The sequence below is a fragment of the Anomaloglossus baeobatrachus genome, chromosome 2, assembly GCF_048569485.1.
Source record: "Anomaloglossus baeobatrachus isolate aAnoBae1 chromosome 2, aAnoBae1.hap1, whole genome shotgun sequence".
NCBI classification, from domain to species: domain Eukaryota; kingdom Metazoa; phylum Chordata; class Amphibia; order Anura; family Aromobatidae; genus Anomaloglossus; species Anomaloglossus baeobatrachus.
The window spans coordinates 383,491,470-383,508,279 of record NC_134354.1 but is presented as its reverse complement, the minus strand read 5'-3'; the positions used below and the strand labels follow the sequence as shown (position 1 = coordinate 383,508,279).

General features: G+C 41.8%; 1 protein-coding gene across 1 annotated transcript in view; it reads right to left on the bottom strand.

The window, feature by feature from the left end:
• Nucleotides 1–16,810, bottom strand: part of RSPO1 (R-spondin 1) — a 328,988-nt gene that overhangs the window by 16,147 nt on the left and 296,031 nt on the right. The window contains exons 4-5 of the mRNA XM_075334080.1: nt 11,660–11,806; nt 8,569–8,757 (exon numbers count right to left, since the gene is read on the bottom strand). Of these exons, the coding sequence (XP_075190195.1) occupies nt 8,569–8,757; nt 11,660–11,806 (336 nt within the window). The remainder of the gene's footprint in view (nt 1–8,568; nt 8,758–11,659; nt 11,807–16,810) is intronic.

The following is a 16,810-nucleotide window of genomic DNA, read 5'->3' as shown; positions in this document are numbered from 1 at the left end:
AAAATGTTTGAATAAAAATCTTTCGGCATAGCAGCTGTATGCGGTCAGTTTTCTTCCTTCCTTTACTGGATTTCATGGCTGTCCTGCTATCTGACAAGCACGCTGCGCCTGAAGTGTATTGAGCGCTATACTACAATCATCAGCACGTGTGCCACTGAACCTGGAGGTAACCTGAGGGCAGGCAGTGCAGGACTTTGTCTTCAGCTGTAGTATAAATTAACAAATGTACCAAGACATTCTTGATAAAAATATTCTGTCATCTACCAGGATGAAAAAGATGAAATGAGGGTGGACATTTCAGCAAGACAATGATTTCAAGCACACAGCCAAGGAAACACTCAACTGGTTTTATAGAAAGAAAATAAAGCTGCTAGAATGGCCAAGAATGGCCAAGCCAACACCTGACTGAAGTCCAATAGAAAATTTATGGAAGGAACTTAAGCTCACAGTTCATAGAAGACGCCCATGGAACCTTCAGGATTTGAAAAGTGTTTGTGTGCAAGAATGGACCAAAATACCACGTGAGTAATGCATGGAAATAGTTTCTCCATACAGGAGGCATCTTGAATTTGTCATCACCAACAACGGCTTTTGTACAAAGTATTAAATACATTTCAGTAAAAGTATTGAATACCTTTTCCCTCTGTCATTTCTCATTATTACACATCACTAAACTTTATAGACATCTGTGGTTTGATTTCTTTTCCTGGGTGGATTGGATGGGTTGTTACCGACAGTTAGTGAGAAATAAATGTCAATAGCACCTTTAGAAATACAGTCAAGCGCAAAAGGGAGCAATGTTTTGAAATTTGACCTTCAGGCTGCATATCTCACGATCCACTTCAGCTTCAAACGTGAGGCTGCCTTCATTTTATAGACAAGCATCATGATTATCTCATACATAAATTTGACTTGCAACTATTTAGCATATGCTTAGTTTTGCTTTTTGCATTGGAAAAATATTTTTCTTCCTGTATACTACAAATTACAACCTGTTCTCACATTCCTAATAGCTCAATGTTTTATTAGATTGATTCGCAAGTGAGACGTCACTGGTTCGAATTGAGGAGCAGCCATGAAGAAGATTTCCCAAGAAAAGAGAAACAGCATCATCCAGCTCATCAATAGCGGTCTCTCAGGCAACAAAATTGCCAAATTGTATCATGTGAGTGCCATGACAGGTTAAAGAATAGAAAATGAAGTCCACCCATACATTCAAAAGCCAAGGGGTGGATGTCCAGGCAAAAATATTGGAATCAACAAGTTGGCTCATCACAAAGTTTATCAGCTCTGGAGAGACAAACGCAGCAGTGTTGGTGGCTGGTATGCGTCATAATAGTGAGATCACAGACGTCCATGCAAGCACCGTGCAACACACGTTACACAAGTCTGTAACTGTGGTCTGAAAAAAAGTGAAGAAGCCTCAACTTCAATTTTGTCATAAGAAGAGTTGGCTCATGTTTGCAAGAAAGTATGAAAAGTAGAGAGTAGAAAATTGAAAATTGGTGATTTAGAGCAATGAGGCTTAGGTCAATAGACTACACTCCTCGAAGAAACAAGAGAGAAAGGGGCTAATGGATCAAGAAATTGAAGAAACTGCCAAGTTCGGTGAAGGAAGCCTGGTGACATGGGTTTGTTTCACAGCCAAAGACTTGGATTTTTGACCAGGATTAATAGTGGTCTCAATGCTGAGCTATATGTGAGTATTCTACAAGATAAGTTATGTCATACACTTGAGTACTATGGGTTTGAAAAGCACCCACAGTCCCCAGACCTCAACACAATTGAACACTTGTTGATAGAGTTGAAAAAAAGCTGTATATATCCCCAAGTGAATTGAGCAGTATGCACCAACATTAGGAACATTTAGAAGAGACCTGGGATCAGATTTCAATCGAGACATGCTTGAATTTGATCAAGAGCATGCCCAGAAGGAATATGGTAATATTGAAAGCCTATGGTAGCTTTACAAAATACTAACAAAATAATGAAAATTGAACTTTAGATTTTTAGGAGATAAATAAAATCAAAATCTACAAGCAGGATGATAGCGCCCAGTAGCCCTAAATTGTGCAAATACAATAGCAAGGAGTAAAACTTAACCTTTAATCTAATATATATAAAATCGAATATTAAAGTGCAGTGCATTATACAAACTACAAGGTGCTAAAAGGGCAATAATATGGATAAATCTCACCTGATCTTTCTCCACAGGCAAGGATAAGCACCAATCGTAAAGAGAGAAATCACAGGCTGGAATGAACAGGGTCAGCAGTCGGGTTATCATGTATCAGCCCCTGTCGTGCCCCGTAAATAGACTTCCGCCCTGACAAGGGCAGCACTCTAGTAAGCTGTCTGCCCCACAACCTCATCAAAGAAACGCCCTCCCAACTCATTTCCCTCTCAATAAAGAGAGTTCATCAGGGGAGAGAAAAATATCAGCCTGCAATGGCAGGGATTGGTACAAAAGTTACAAGTAAAAAAAACTTGTGTGTGCAGAGATAGACGGTGTTATATTTTATATGTTAGATTAAAGGTTAAGTTTTAGTCCCTGCTATTGTATTAGGAGAAAAACAGTAACAATGCAGTAACATTACAAGAATCTGCATAATTAATCATATACTAAATAGTTGCAAGTCAAATTTATATATGAGATAGCCAAGATTATTGTTTATAAAATAAAGGTAGGCTCACATTAAAAGCTGTAGTGGATGGTGAGATATGGAACCTGAAAGTAAAAAAGGTAAAAAAATTGTTACCCTTTTGCTACTCAGTGTATATTTAGTTGGAAAATTAGTGACATGTTTGATACTTATTTCACCTACTGTATGTGAGAGACTACCACAGACTCACAGGATTTCAGTGCATGGCAAGCTATATTCTATTACATCAGATAAACTCCTAATGTACCCTGAATTTACATTATACTTTAGGTTACATGCAATATTGCAGAACAAGTTATACAGGAGAAAAACATCATCCCTAATCTCCTCCTCCCTGCACACACAGCTATGATCCCAGTGCGCTGTGACAAGCAGTGAAACTTCGCCTACAGCCCAGTCAGGGTGAATGGGGTCTGCCTTGTGATGTCGGGTCAACGGGAAGTTGACGTGACATTTCGGATCTTAGATATGACGGAGCCTGGGGGTTACTTGATGGGGATGAGTAGACTGAAATAGCGCTGCTCAATGGCAGAATATACTACACAAGGTATTTGAGAAAAGCCTTCCCTAGGAGTTCACAGCGATGTGGTCACTTATGCTGAGTAGTGAACCACGCCTTTAAATGTGGAAAGTCTTAGGTTAAGAAGCCAAGGCAGAAACTCCATTTGATAGGCTATGTGCATATTTAAATTCCAAGAGTAGCATTACATGGCCTTATACCAACTTGAAACTCTCCACAAGGAAAAACATTACCCCTTGAACTCCCTGTCAGATGGAGTTCAAGGGGTTTGACTAATGATTGGCGAATACCCCAAGGGAGTTCAAGGGTGTTTTGACTAATGATTGGTGAATACCCCAAAACTTATTTCTGCAAATGGAGTGTCTGGTTTGTCTTTTTATCCCAAATCACATGGCAAGTCTCATCAAAGGGTCAAAATTGACTTTTGGGATTCAAATATCCAATAGGTGGCTCTAGATATTCAGTTCTATTCTCTGAAGAAGCAATTTGAATACTAATAGGTTAACACTAAGAAATTAAAGTAAATTATGGAGGCCCACCTGTAAAGTTTAATGACATTACATAAATCTTTTTTCACAAATGAGCTGCTAATCAATATCTACATAATTACATGGGACTTAGGAATCAGTGTCTGGGTTCGCACTGATGGTTTGGATGCAGCTGTGCGAGATTCTTCGCAGTCCGTGGGTGTTGAGAAGGAGCAGGCATTTTGTAGACGGATTTGTTTCTGCAGTTTTTCTCCCCGTGTTGATGTTTTGCAGCTCTAAAGCTTGAGGTTTTGTTTTGGAGATAACATCCGGGGGTCCAGCCAAGTTTATACAGGAAGAATGTAAGCTGGCCCCGTTTAATTAATGCCCTTTTAACAAATGATACGTTATCAGACTAAACCAGAGACTAGAAGTTCACTCCAGAGAAATTCCTGGATCAGTAAGGTATCGTAAACAGAAGTCCATTTCTGTAAGCTCAGCCATTAAGACGCCTGTGGCACTACGTGAATTCACTTGAGCCTACTGCTAAGAGGGAGCTGCACAGACCACCCTTTTATCATCACCCTCAGTCCTTGGGAGTCTATCATGTATTTGCGGTGAAGCCTTCATTATGGTCATGTCTGATTTCATTTTGGTACACCAGACCTGGCAGCCAGTCATAACACATTTTGCTCTGCCGATTTGGCTTTTCGGAGTATTCGTGAGTTTCACTGGTTATCTGCTTTCCTACGTAATCCAAAAACATTAGTTACTAAGTACCAGAAGGCTTCATTTTATTTATGTTGGGTTACACCATTATGTTTTCACTGGAAACATGAAAAAAAAGAGAAAAACATCTGTAACAGCTAAAATTTCACATCTAAACACAAATTATCTGTTTTAGGCCTGGATACGTGAATAAATCTCTTTTTCTTGACTTTAAATCAACAAAAGAGGACCCTTAAAATAATGGTAAGCAGACTACTTTCACTTGTATATATATAAAAACACAAACTTCCTCCCTTTATTTATTTAGTATTTATTTTAATGGGGAAATCGCATGTCAATTCCTGGACAAATTGTTTGCTTTCTAATAACGATGAACACCAGTAAGTTAACTGGTTCTTCTAAAAGAAATGCAAATGGAAGAAGTTAAGATCAGAAGACATTAGAGACCATTTGTGGTTATATTCTTATTTAGCATTTTGTTTAATTTAAGAGTTTTCCAGAGTGAAATAATAGTTGGCAACAGGATCACCTCATTGATCCTCAGCCACTCTCTTTCCAATACTTACCAGTTCTCTACTGGTCTGTACGTAGCAATCCCATCTCAACACACATGAAATGCTAGGAAGTTAAACTGGTGGTTTGGTGGTGGCTTCTAATGATAAGCGAGTTTCAAAATACTTGGATTCGTTATACTCGTAACGAGTATTGTCCAATATGTATTCCGAATAGTGTGTGTAATACAAGAAACGGGGAATACTCGCAATGTAGCCAGCAACCCGAATGCCATCCTATTTGCTACTCACACGAATAGTACGGCATTTGGGTTACTTGTTACATTGCAAGTATTCCCTGTTGACTTGCACTACACACACTCAGAATGCATACGAGAGTATTAGACATTACTTTTTACGAGTATCACAAATCTGAGTATTTCGAAACTCACTCATCATTAGTGGCTTCCAGTTATGACAAGTTATTGATTGAGTGGGCTTTTCCCAGCATTTCAAGATGGTATCAGAAACTGTTGACCAGTAGAGTCAGTGTCAGAATGGAAGTGGTGGATAGTCAGACAGGTGGAGTATGTTTTTTTTTTATTTTATTTTTTTTAAAACATTTGGAGCTCCTTGTAAACTGGCCATATATTACAGATTTTAGATAGACATAGTGTCAGATTTGGACTTTTTTTCTACAGACGGTTATCACCTTAGTTTGATACTCAAGAACATGAAAGACAAGAAGGCCAAGGGCTGTAGACAATTACAGGTGCATCTCAAAAAATTAGAATATCATCAAAAAGTTAATTTATTTCAGTAATTCAATACAAAATGGAAGCAAATCTATTATATAGAGTCATTACAAACAGAGTGATCTATTTCATGTGTTTAATTCTGTTAATGTTGTGGATTATGGCTTACAGCTAATGAAAATTCAAAAGTCATTATGGGAGAAAATTAGAATATTATATAAGAACAACTGAAAAAAATGATTTCAAACTCAGAAATGTTGGCCTACTGAAAAGTATGTACAGTAAATACACTTGATACTTGGTTGGGGCTCTTTTTGCATTAATTACGGCATCAATGTGGCGTGGCATGTGGCGATAAGCCTGTGGCACAGCTGAAGTGTTATGGAAGCCGAGGTTGCTTTGATACCAGCCTGCAGCTCATCTGCATTGTTGGATCTGCTGTCTCTCATCTTCCTCTTGACAATACCCCATAGATTCTCTATGGGGTTTAGGTCAGGCGAGTTTGATGGCCAGTCAAGCACAGTAATAATGTGGTTATTAAATCAGGTATTGGTACTTTTGGCAGTGTGGACAGGTGACAAGTCCTGCTGGAAAATGAAATTTCTATCTCCAAAAAAAGTTGTTGGCAGAGGGAAGCATGAAGTGCTCTAAAATATCCTGGTAGATGGTGGTGCTGACTTTAGTCTTGATAACACACTGTGGAAATACACCAGTAGATGACATGGCTCCCCAAATCATCACAGATTGTGGAAACTTCATACTAGACCTGAAGCAGCTTGGATTGTGGCCTATCTACTCTTCCTCCAGACTCTGGAACCTTGATTTTCAAATGAAATGCAAAATTTATTTTCCTCTGAAAACAACATCTTGGACCACTGAGCAACAGTCCAGTTCCTATTCTTCTTCGCCCAGGTAATACGCTTCTGGCATTGTCTATTGGTCATGAGTGGCTTGACACAAGGAATGCGATAGTTGTAGCCCATGTCCTGGATACGTCTGTATGTGGTGGCTCTTGAAGCACTGACTCCAGCAGCAGTCCACTCCTTGTGAATACCCCCAAAAGTTTTGAATGGCTTTTTCTTAACAATCCTATTCAGGCTGCGGTTATCCCAGTTGCTTGTGCACCTTTTTCTACCACACTTTTTTCCTTCCTCTCAACTTTCCATTAATATGCTTGGATACAGCACTCTGTGAACAGCCAGCTTCTTTAGCAATGACCTTTTGTGGCTTACCCTCTTTGTGGAGTGTCAATGACTGCCTTCTGGACAACTGTCAAGTCAGCAGTCTTCCCCATGATTGTGTAGCCTACTGAACCAGACTACGGGACCATTTTAAATGCTTAGGAAGATAGAGATAATGACTTTTGGGTTTTCATTGTAAGCCATAATCATCAACATTAACAGAAAATAAACACTTCAAATAGATCACTCTGTTTGTAATGATTCTATATAATATATGCGTTTCCTTTTTTGTATTGAATTACGGAAATAAACTAACTTTTTGATGGTATTCCAATTTATTGAGATGCACTTATATATCTGCTTTTTTATATTTGTTATCAAGTGCAACCTTTTCTACTACCTACCTTGAAAGCTTGAAAGACCAAATTGGTCAGAATGTGGTCAACTGAGATTTTTATTCTACGGACAGCTTTAGTAGTACTAAATGAAGCTATAAACCTGTCACTGAATTAGTCAGAACATTTTTCCAGATCCAATTTTATAAGATCTATGTACAATAGAAAATTTTAAGGGAAGATAGTTGTTTTTTTTATAATATGGTTATTCTGCCACGACTATACTATGGCATTCATTAGGCCTCCACACCAACCTCACAGCGTCATTACAAGCATATGTGGACAGCGTTCTCACACAGGAATACCAACTTGCTTACAACTGCTACTTCTGCTGCTTCTTTTGTCAGAAAAGCAAATTTTAAATCTGTAGAAAGGTAAGTGTGGCGCCCTGGACAAGCCAGGGGCCACAGGTAACAACACACACACACCCCCACCCCCAGCAGTTCACAGCAGTCATCCCCAGTGAGACCTAATTTCTTCCCTCGGGTTCAGACAGACACACCAGGTGGGCGGAGTCAGGCAGATAGGCACGCCCACCGAAGAGTCTAGCTGGCCTGAGGCAGGAAACTAGTTGAGACAAGTCCAGGCAGAGAAAGAGAGAGGAGGTCTGCAGAGAGGCAGACACATACTGGGGCCTAGGTTGGAGCCTAGGTCCCTCGTGTAGCCAGTGAGGCAGACGGTAGTGGCCGTCTGTGGGAGCCAGGAAGACGGTCTTGGTGGAACCGTAGGTAGCCGGGGCTGGGCGGTGGCCCACCGGTACCGAACCGGGGAGCCAGCTGGAAACCGGAGCGCAGGAGGAGCGTACACGAAGGGGCAGGAAAGTACTTACACCACTAAACTGGGTCAGGGGAAAAACACCGCAGCCGTCTGTGGGACTCGTCCATCCAGCCGTTTGTTTGACCAGATACTCTGTGTGAATTACTGGCTGAGTGAGTACCACCGTGCCATGCGGCACAGCGCTGCACCCACGACCCTGCACCTCACCAGGCCCCGTAACCCGCCTGTCATCCCTACCCCCCTCACCGGGCCCCGGGACAACCAATCCCCCTACCCACGGAGAGGAGAACCAACATCCAAGCTGCTCCCTGTCATCGCTCCCAGGATACCCGTCCAGAGCAGCGGTGGTGTCACAACCTCACCACAACCGTGGGTGGCGTCATGGACAATATCCCCCCAAACCGCACACCAATTCCCCCTTTTACTCACGGGCGAGGAACGTTCGAGACCCCGGGATCCGGCCCACCGCTCGAGCCACCACCGAGCAGTAGCAGCAGCAGCAGCCCGACCCGAGCAGTGGGTGAGCGCAGCGTCCCCTCCTCCGCCTGCGACATTAGGACATTTGATCGCGTAGGTACTTAAAAACTTACCTTTAGGGCATGGATTTGTGGGCATTGTGCATTTTCTCTTCTCTGTAGTAGGTGGACAGAGAGATTCACCCCCAAGTGGAGCCTTCAGAACCTTCCTACTTCTTTCTTCAAATCCATTTTTCCTTCCACATCTCTTTCCTTTAGGAGTACATGGACTCCATAATCCCCATTCACTCATTTCACATTGTGCTGAAACATAAAGAATAGCAGTTCATTTGCATTTTCTTTCATATAGTAAAGGAAGAACATATACAAAAAGAAGAAGTATGGGTTCAGAATATAGAGTTGAAGGGAGGCTGAGGGAGTTTCCACGTCTGCTACTCTTTTTAGTACAATTGTATGACAAGGAATATATATACCACCAAACCCAACACATACAGTGCTTTGCAAAAGTATTCGGCCCCCTTGAATTTTTCAACCTTTTCCCACATTTTAGGCTTCAAACATAAAGACAAAAAATTAAAATTTTATGGTGAAGAATGAACAACAAGTGGGACACAATAGTGAAGTTAAATGAAATGTATTGCTTATTTTAAACTTTTATAAAAAGTAAACTGAAAATTGGGGCATGCAATATTATTCTGCCCCTTTAAGTTAATACTTTGTAGTGCCACCTTTTGCTGCGATTACAGCTGCAAGTCGCTTAGGTAATGTCTCTATCAGTTTTGCACATCGAGAGACTGAACTTTTTGCCCATTCATCCTTTGCAAATAGCTTGAGCTGAGTGAGGTTGGATGGAGAGCGTTTGTGAACAGCAGTTTTCAGCTCTTTCCACAGATTCTTGATTGGATTCAGGTCTGGACTTTGACTTGGCCATTCTAACACCTGGATACATTTATTTGTGAATCATTCCATTGTAGATTTGCTTTATCTTTTGGTTCATTGTCTTGTTGGAAGACGAATCTCCGTCCCAGTCTCAGGTCTTTTGCAGACTCCAACAGGTTTTCTTCAAGAATGGTCCTGTATTTGGCTCCATCCATTTTCCCATCAATTTTAACCATCTTCCCTGTCCCCGCTGAAGAAAAGCAGGCCCAAACCATGATGCTGCCACCACCATGTTTGACAGAGGGAATGGTGTGTTCAGGGTGATGAGCTGTGTTGCTTTTACGCAAAACATATCGTTTGGCATTGTGCCCAAAAAGTTTGATTTTGGTTTCATCTGACCAGAGCACCTTCTTCCACGTTTGGTGTGTCTCCCAGGTGGCTTGTGGCAATCTTTAAACAACACTTTTTATGGATATCTTTGAGAAATGGCTTTCTTCTTGCCACTTTTCCATAGAGACCAGATTTGTGCAGTGTACGACTGATTGTTGTCCTATGGACAGACTCTCCCACCTCAGCTGTAGATCTCTCTGATACTCTGCTTGTGTGGGTATTTGTACATAGCAAATTTAACTCTGCTTGTGTGGGTATTTGTACATAGCAAATTTAAAGATTACTGTGATCTAACTTGGTGAGTTGCGCTGGGACGCCGGTCCCCACGTGTCTTATCCTGGTATTACTGTGATCTAACTTGGTGAGTTGCGCTGCCTTTACTACACTACACATGGAAGTGTTTACTACATGTGGGCCTTAAATCATCCTGATGCAGCTGTCTCTCATCTTGGGCACTTGGCTATAATTTTTTCATGATCACTTTTGGAGCAAGGAAAATTCTCTTCCTCCATTTCTGGGACACGTGGGGTTTCCTGCTTATCCCTCCAGCACAGCTCCTTTCTGGTTGTTACCATACCATTTTGTATGTATTTACTGTTATGCCCCTTAGCATTTTTGTAATAAATATTAATGCATTCTAACTCTGCTTGTCTGGGTATTTGTACATAGCAAATTTAAAGACTCTTTATTGCTCCTGTTTAACAAGATCTCTGCAGTTCATCCAGAGTGATCATGGGCCTCTTGGCTGCATCTCTGATCAGTCTTCTCCTTGCTTGAGATGAGGTTTTTGAGGGATGACCGGGTCTTGGTAGATTTGCAGTGGTATGATACTTCCTTGCACAGTGCTTCTTGGGATATTTAAAGTTGTGAAAATCTTTTTGTAACCAAATCCAGCTTTAAACTTCTCCACAACAGTATCACAGACCTGCCTGTTGTGTTCCTTGGTCTTCATGATGCTCTCTGTGCTTTAAACAGAACACTGAGACTATCACAGAACAGGTGCATTTATACGGAGACTTGATTACACACAGGTGGCTTATATTTATCATCATCAGTCATTTAGGACAACATTGGATCATTCAGAGATCATCAACGAACTTCTGGAGTGAGGTTGCTGCCCTGAAAGTAAGGGGTACTTTGCACACTACGACATCGCAGGTGCGATGTCGGTGGGGTCATGTTGAAAGTGACGCACTTCCTGTGTCGCTCTCGACATCGTAGTGTGTAAATCCTAGATGATACGATTAACGAGCGCAAAAGCGTCATAATTGTATCATCGGCGAATTCCATAATTACGCTGATGCGACGGTCCGATGTTGTTCCTCGCTCCAGCGGCAGCACACATCGCTGTGTGTGAAGTCACAGGAGTGAGGAACAGCTCCTACCTGCGTCACCGCGGCTACAGTCAGCTATGCGGAAGGAAGGAGGTGGGCGGGATGTTTACATCCCGCTCATCTCCGCCCCTCTGCTCCTATTGGCCATCTGCCGTGTGACGTCGCAGTGACGCCGCCCGACCCGCCCCCTTAATAAGGAGGCGGTTTGCCGGCCAGAGCGATGTCGCACGGCAGGTGAGTGTATGTGAAGCAGCCGTAGCGATAATATTCGCTACGGCAGCTATCACAATGATATCGCAGCTGCGACGGGGGCGGGGACTATCGCGCTCGGCAGTTCAGCATCGGCTTGCGATGTCGTAGTGTGCAAAGTACCCCTAAAGGGGACGAATAATATTGCACACCCCAATTTTCAGTTTATTCATTTTTACAAAAGTTTAAAATAAGCAATAAATTTCATTCAACTTCACAATTGTGTCCCACTTGTTGATTCTTCACCATTACATTAAAATTTTTATCTTTTATGTTTGAAGCCTCAAATGTGGGAAAAGGTTAAAAAATTCAAGGGGGCCGAATACTTTCGTATGGCACCGTATTAGACTTACCGGAGCTGCATTCCTTTGTGCCGTTTGCTGCAATAAATCCATCTGGACAGGTGGAGTAACATGCTCCTTTATGTAAGTAGAAACCATCATTACACTTTGTGCAAAATGTCTTGCTGAAACATTCCTCGCAGTTTGTCATTTTACATCCTGGAAAAAAAATATTTAATAATTATGTAAGACCTGTTAACATTTATATATATATATATATATATATATATAGGTCAAAAGACTGTTTGGTGGACTTCCTTGTGTTATGCTGCCACCTGCTGTCAAAACAGAGAACAGCGGGCAAAAGTCCTGCTGCTCGAGAAACTTGGTTCAGTCTGGAACAGGAGGAGGAGGAGTCTACATGTGGCTGTGTTTTGCAGAGAGGAGTGTGCTCGAGTGGGCTGTAAGATAGAAGGCCTCAGTCTGCCCTGTTTTCCGAGGTCCAAGTACCTTAGAGTGTTGCGTGGTGTCCCCCCCAAGACACAGATCCAAAGAGGCTGGATGTGGAGCGAGGGGCCAGACAGCACGTGCAAATTACAGATCCAAAGAGGCTGGATGTGGAGAGCGAGGAGCCAGGCAGCACGTGCAAGTTACAGATCCGGGACAAAGACTGAACTTTAGAGGTGTCTGCCGGCGGAATACGGGTCCCAACGGTGACGAGGTACCCCACGCTGAAATCTGCAGTTAAGTGTGCACACTACTTTAGTTAGGGACAGATAGGAAAAGACTCTGCACTGTGTTATACGAGTAAGATAACAAGGACTCTGCGTTTTTTTTTTTGCTTAATAAGGATTTCCTGTGTTTTGCTTTTGGGAGTACAATCTGAGGCTTCCTATCCTTGACAAGTTATTCAAAGTAGTTGTATGTATATTGCATTATCTCTACTGCTGTGCTCCCTTCCCTCACTTTTCCTCCACCTGTGTTGTGCAATACATTATTAAATTTGCATTGATTAATCCCCGTGGTTCCGTGCAGTCCTTGCGTATCCCGTTACCTGCAGGTTATTACAATTACAACCTATGAATGATAATAATCTAATTTTCATCATATACAGTGGTGCTTGAAAGTTTGTGAACCCGTCAGAATTTTTCATATTTATGCCCCCAAAACTTTTTTTTTAATTCTTTATTTATGTAGAAAGCAAAACCACCACTGGCAGGACAAATCAAACCAATCTTGTTTAGCAGTAAAATAAATGGTGATTTACATTGGAAGAAACCAATCAAAACATGAATTTCCGCTACAAATAACATGCGTGATATCACTCAGAGTAGGCAACAGATATAGTCATATGGGGGAGAACTATGACTCAGTAAGGGAAATTCTCCTAACCAGCAACACATTTCACTTTTACTCTATTTCTACATGAATTTGACCTCAAATTTGACTTAATATTTTTCAATGTTTCTAAAAGTAGATAGAGAGAACCTAATCAAACAAATGAGTCAACAGTATTAGACTTTGTCATTATACAAATGAGAAAACTGATCAATACCACATGTTTCTGAGTGCCAATAGTATGTGTAGCTTTGCTTTCAGAATCTAGTTCCGGCCCCTTTGGAAAAATAACTGCATCTAAACATTTACGATAATTGCTGATTAGTCTTATAAATCAGCTTGGAGGAATTTTAGCCCATTCTTCCCTACAAAACAGCTTTAACTCTATTATGATGGTGGGTGTTCGCCCATGGACTGCTCACGTCAGAGCTTTCCACAATATTTCTATAGGATTAAGGTCAGGACTTTGAATTGGCCATTCCGAAAATGTAACTTTATTTATCTTTAAAGGAAATCTGTCAGCAGGTTTTTGCTATTTAATTGGAGGACAGCTCACTGTCAATAGACAATGTACATACAAGGCTGTGATGTAGGTGAGATCTCTGATTGTGTCACAACTGCTGCACTCAGTTAATTAAGTGATAGATTTTGATCTTTAATCAGAGGACAGCATTAGCAGCGACACGCGTAGGGTCTGGGTTAATTTCCACCTCATCTCCCCTGTTACCAGGATGCCTCTAGCCTCCACCAGGCTGGTATTGTATTAATTTAAACAAGCTGGCTACCTTTATGACAGCCTTGGGTGTTACTGCCTTTCTCCATTGAGCTGTCATACTTTGCTTGCCTGGGGATTATTGTTGATCTACCAAGATCCCCTTAGCCTCCATTAGGCTGACATTATATTCAGCTCTAACTAGCTGGTTACCCTTGCTACAGCCATGGTTGTTACTGCTTTCTCTTTCCAGAGCTGCTATACTCAGTTTACTTAGGGATCATTGTATTTTACATCTTTTTCCACAGGCTTGCTATCCTTAACCAGGGTTACCATTGCCTTTACAGCTTTATGCTTTGGCTATTCCAGCATTTGCATGTGGGTTGTTGTTTTTTTTTTTCTGTACATCTGGATCCTTTTGTTTCAGGGGATTTTTCTATTTTACTTGTATTTGTATGCACATATTGCTCTATGCTTATTGATTATATAATTGGTTGTTGTGGTGTTTGGATTTATTATGGGCTCTTGTCCCAAACATTAGTTTTAATTGTTTTTAATAACCTTTTGCATCCAATAAAGATTGCTTTATTACTCGGTGAAGTGCTTCTGTATGCTGGTCTCTTTGATTTAACAGTGAGGCAGGAAGATTGAGGAGGTACATGCAGAGGTGGGCCTCCTGCGTCAGGACATGCAATCCCTGAGGGCACGAACAGCGGAAGTCGAGACGCGAGTGTCTGAACTGCAGGATCAAACTGTAACACTCAAAACAAAAATGACCACAATGACCGGATCGGCAAATGCATGGTGCCAGAAAGCAGACGATCTGGAGAACCGCATGCGTCGAAACAATATACGAATCATAGGACTGCTAGAGCGCTCGGAAGGTCAGCATACGGAACAATTCCTGGAGGAGTGGCTGAAATCTAATCTCGGCGATGAGTTCTCCTCAACATTTGCGGTGGAGAGGGCGCACAGAGTTCCAACGAGGCCTCCTACTCCAGGCACGTCAATCACGTCCCTTTTTAGCAAGGATGCTCCACTGCAGAGATAGAGACACAGCACTCCGTCTGGCCCGACAGAAGAGCCCACTTAAGTTCAATAATGCTGCGCTCTCGATCTTTCCGGACTTTTCGGTGGACCTCCAGAAACAGAGGGCCCACTTCATGGAGGTGAAGAAGAAATTAAGCGAGCGGAACATTATCTACTCTATGCTGTACCCTGCCCGGCAAAGCATAGTGCATGAAGGGTCGTCTCTGTTTTTAACTACAACTGCTGAGTCTGAGGACTGGCTACAGGTACACCCGAAACCTAAGGGGCAGAAGCAATGAGATTACTTTCCTAGGGGACATTTTCTGTGTCCCTGGCGACCCTCTTCTTGCATGGTTGCTTGAAGCCCCCTTTGGAGACAGATGGGACTTCCCCGTGCCTCGAGTGATGAAGGAATTGTCCAGGGATTGGTTCTTGTGAAATGGGAGCCCTATCTTGTGCACCCTTATACCACCTATACCAGGACACTGTATTCAGTGGTGGTATCCCCATTGATGTTTGAAATATTTTACAGGACTTATCGGAAAGGTCCTGAAGTTCGATATTGGTTCTTTATGTTTACAGCTGCAATTGCATTAACTTTATTTTTTTGCAGGGACAGGCTTATTACTATTGGAGGGTTAACCACACTTAATTGCAGGGCAGAAAGCGTCTTATACCTGGGATCCTGGTTCTATAAAAAGATCTATGTGATATGGGGTCAGAGCTGATATTTATGACCTGGAATGTCAGAGGCCTTAAATCGCCCAAAAAACGTATTAAGGTATTCTCTCAAATTAAGCAAGTCAAGGCCCAACTGGTGGTACTGGTAGAGACTCACCTCACACGGGACACAGCCAGACTAGTAAAGAAACCGTGGGTACAATGGTCGGCACATGCGTTCCACACCAGCTACTCCAGGGGTGTCTCTCTATTGGTCCATAGACATATCCATTGGGAAGTGAAGGTGGTGAGGCGTGTTTGAAGATCCAGGGAATCACCTTACCCACCCGACGCGTGTCGTCACACAAGGTGACTTTCTCAAGGACAAAAAAGTAACTTTTATGTACTTTTTTGCCCTTGAGAAAGTCACCTTGTGTGATGACATGCGTCGGGTGGGTAAGGTGATTCCCTGGACCTTCAAACAGCTTTGTGCTTTACATTATCCTGCTTTAACCCCTTTGACTTTGCTGCATAGATACACGAGCTGAGCTAAAGATCTGTCTCACTTGAGGCAAGCTATTTTCTGCACTGATTTTCTCAGCCCAGGGCTAGGGATTATCAGGCTGCAGCTCTGGGAATTGTGGTGCTCAGGTTCCAACCTGGGGTCATGCTAGTTGAGATATTGGGGTTTTCATCATTTTTTTGCACAGGGCTGCTTTGTCTAAATACTAGGGTCTATCATGACTGCATTATAAGCTGTTGCTGGGTTTAATATGTATTATAATTACTTGTGAAGCGCTATAGCACATTTTTTGCTATGTTGCAACATCATGTGCTTTGAAAATTTAACTAACTTCTGATCTGTTTATTACACCAGCTAGCTTGGTTAGAATCTTGGTCCATTTTATATAGGAAATCACATGGTCTCTTTTTTGTATGTTTTAAATGCTTTTAAAATTTGTCTATGGTTGTTGTGATACCTTTTGGTGTTGTGTGACACAAATGTGTTTTGATGTTCTCTGATATATAATAAATTTTTGATTAATTATATATATGGTGATCCCTCAATTTTTTGCCACTTCTTTCCTCTTTATTAAACATATATGGTTAGGCAACACAACACTTCAAATACAATATTGGGTATACTGAGGATGGATGGCTCAATAGCTACATCCCCTGAAGATATTCTAGAGTGCTTTTGTGAATACTATAAAACCCGATACACATCTAGAAATCCTCATGGAGTTCAAAGTTGCGTGACATATTTGTCGGATTTGGAGTTTCCCACTTTGAGTGGATCACAACGGGAGTCTCTGGAGGCGGACATCACACTGGGACTACACATACAGAAAGACCATACACTAGACCTGCAGACGAGTATAACACCCCTTCTGGAGCACGTTAAACTTAAATATAACTTGTGGAGCAAGCTACCCTTGTCAGTGGTTGGCAGAATAAATTTAATCAAAATGATATTACTTCCA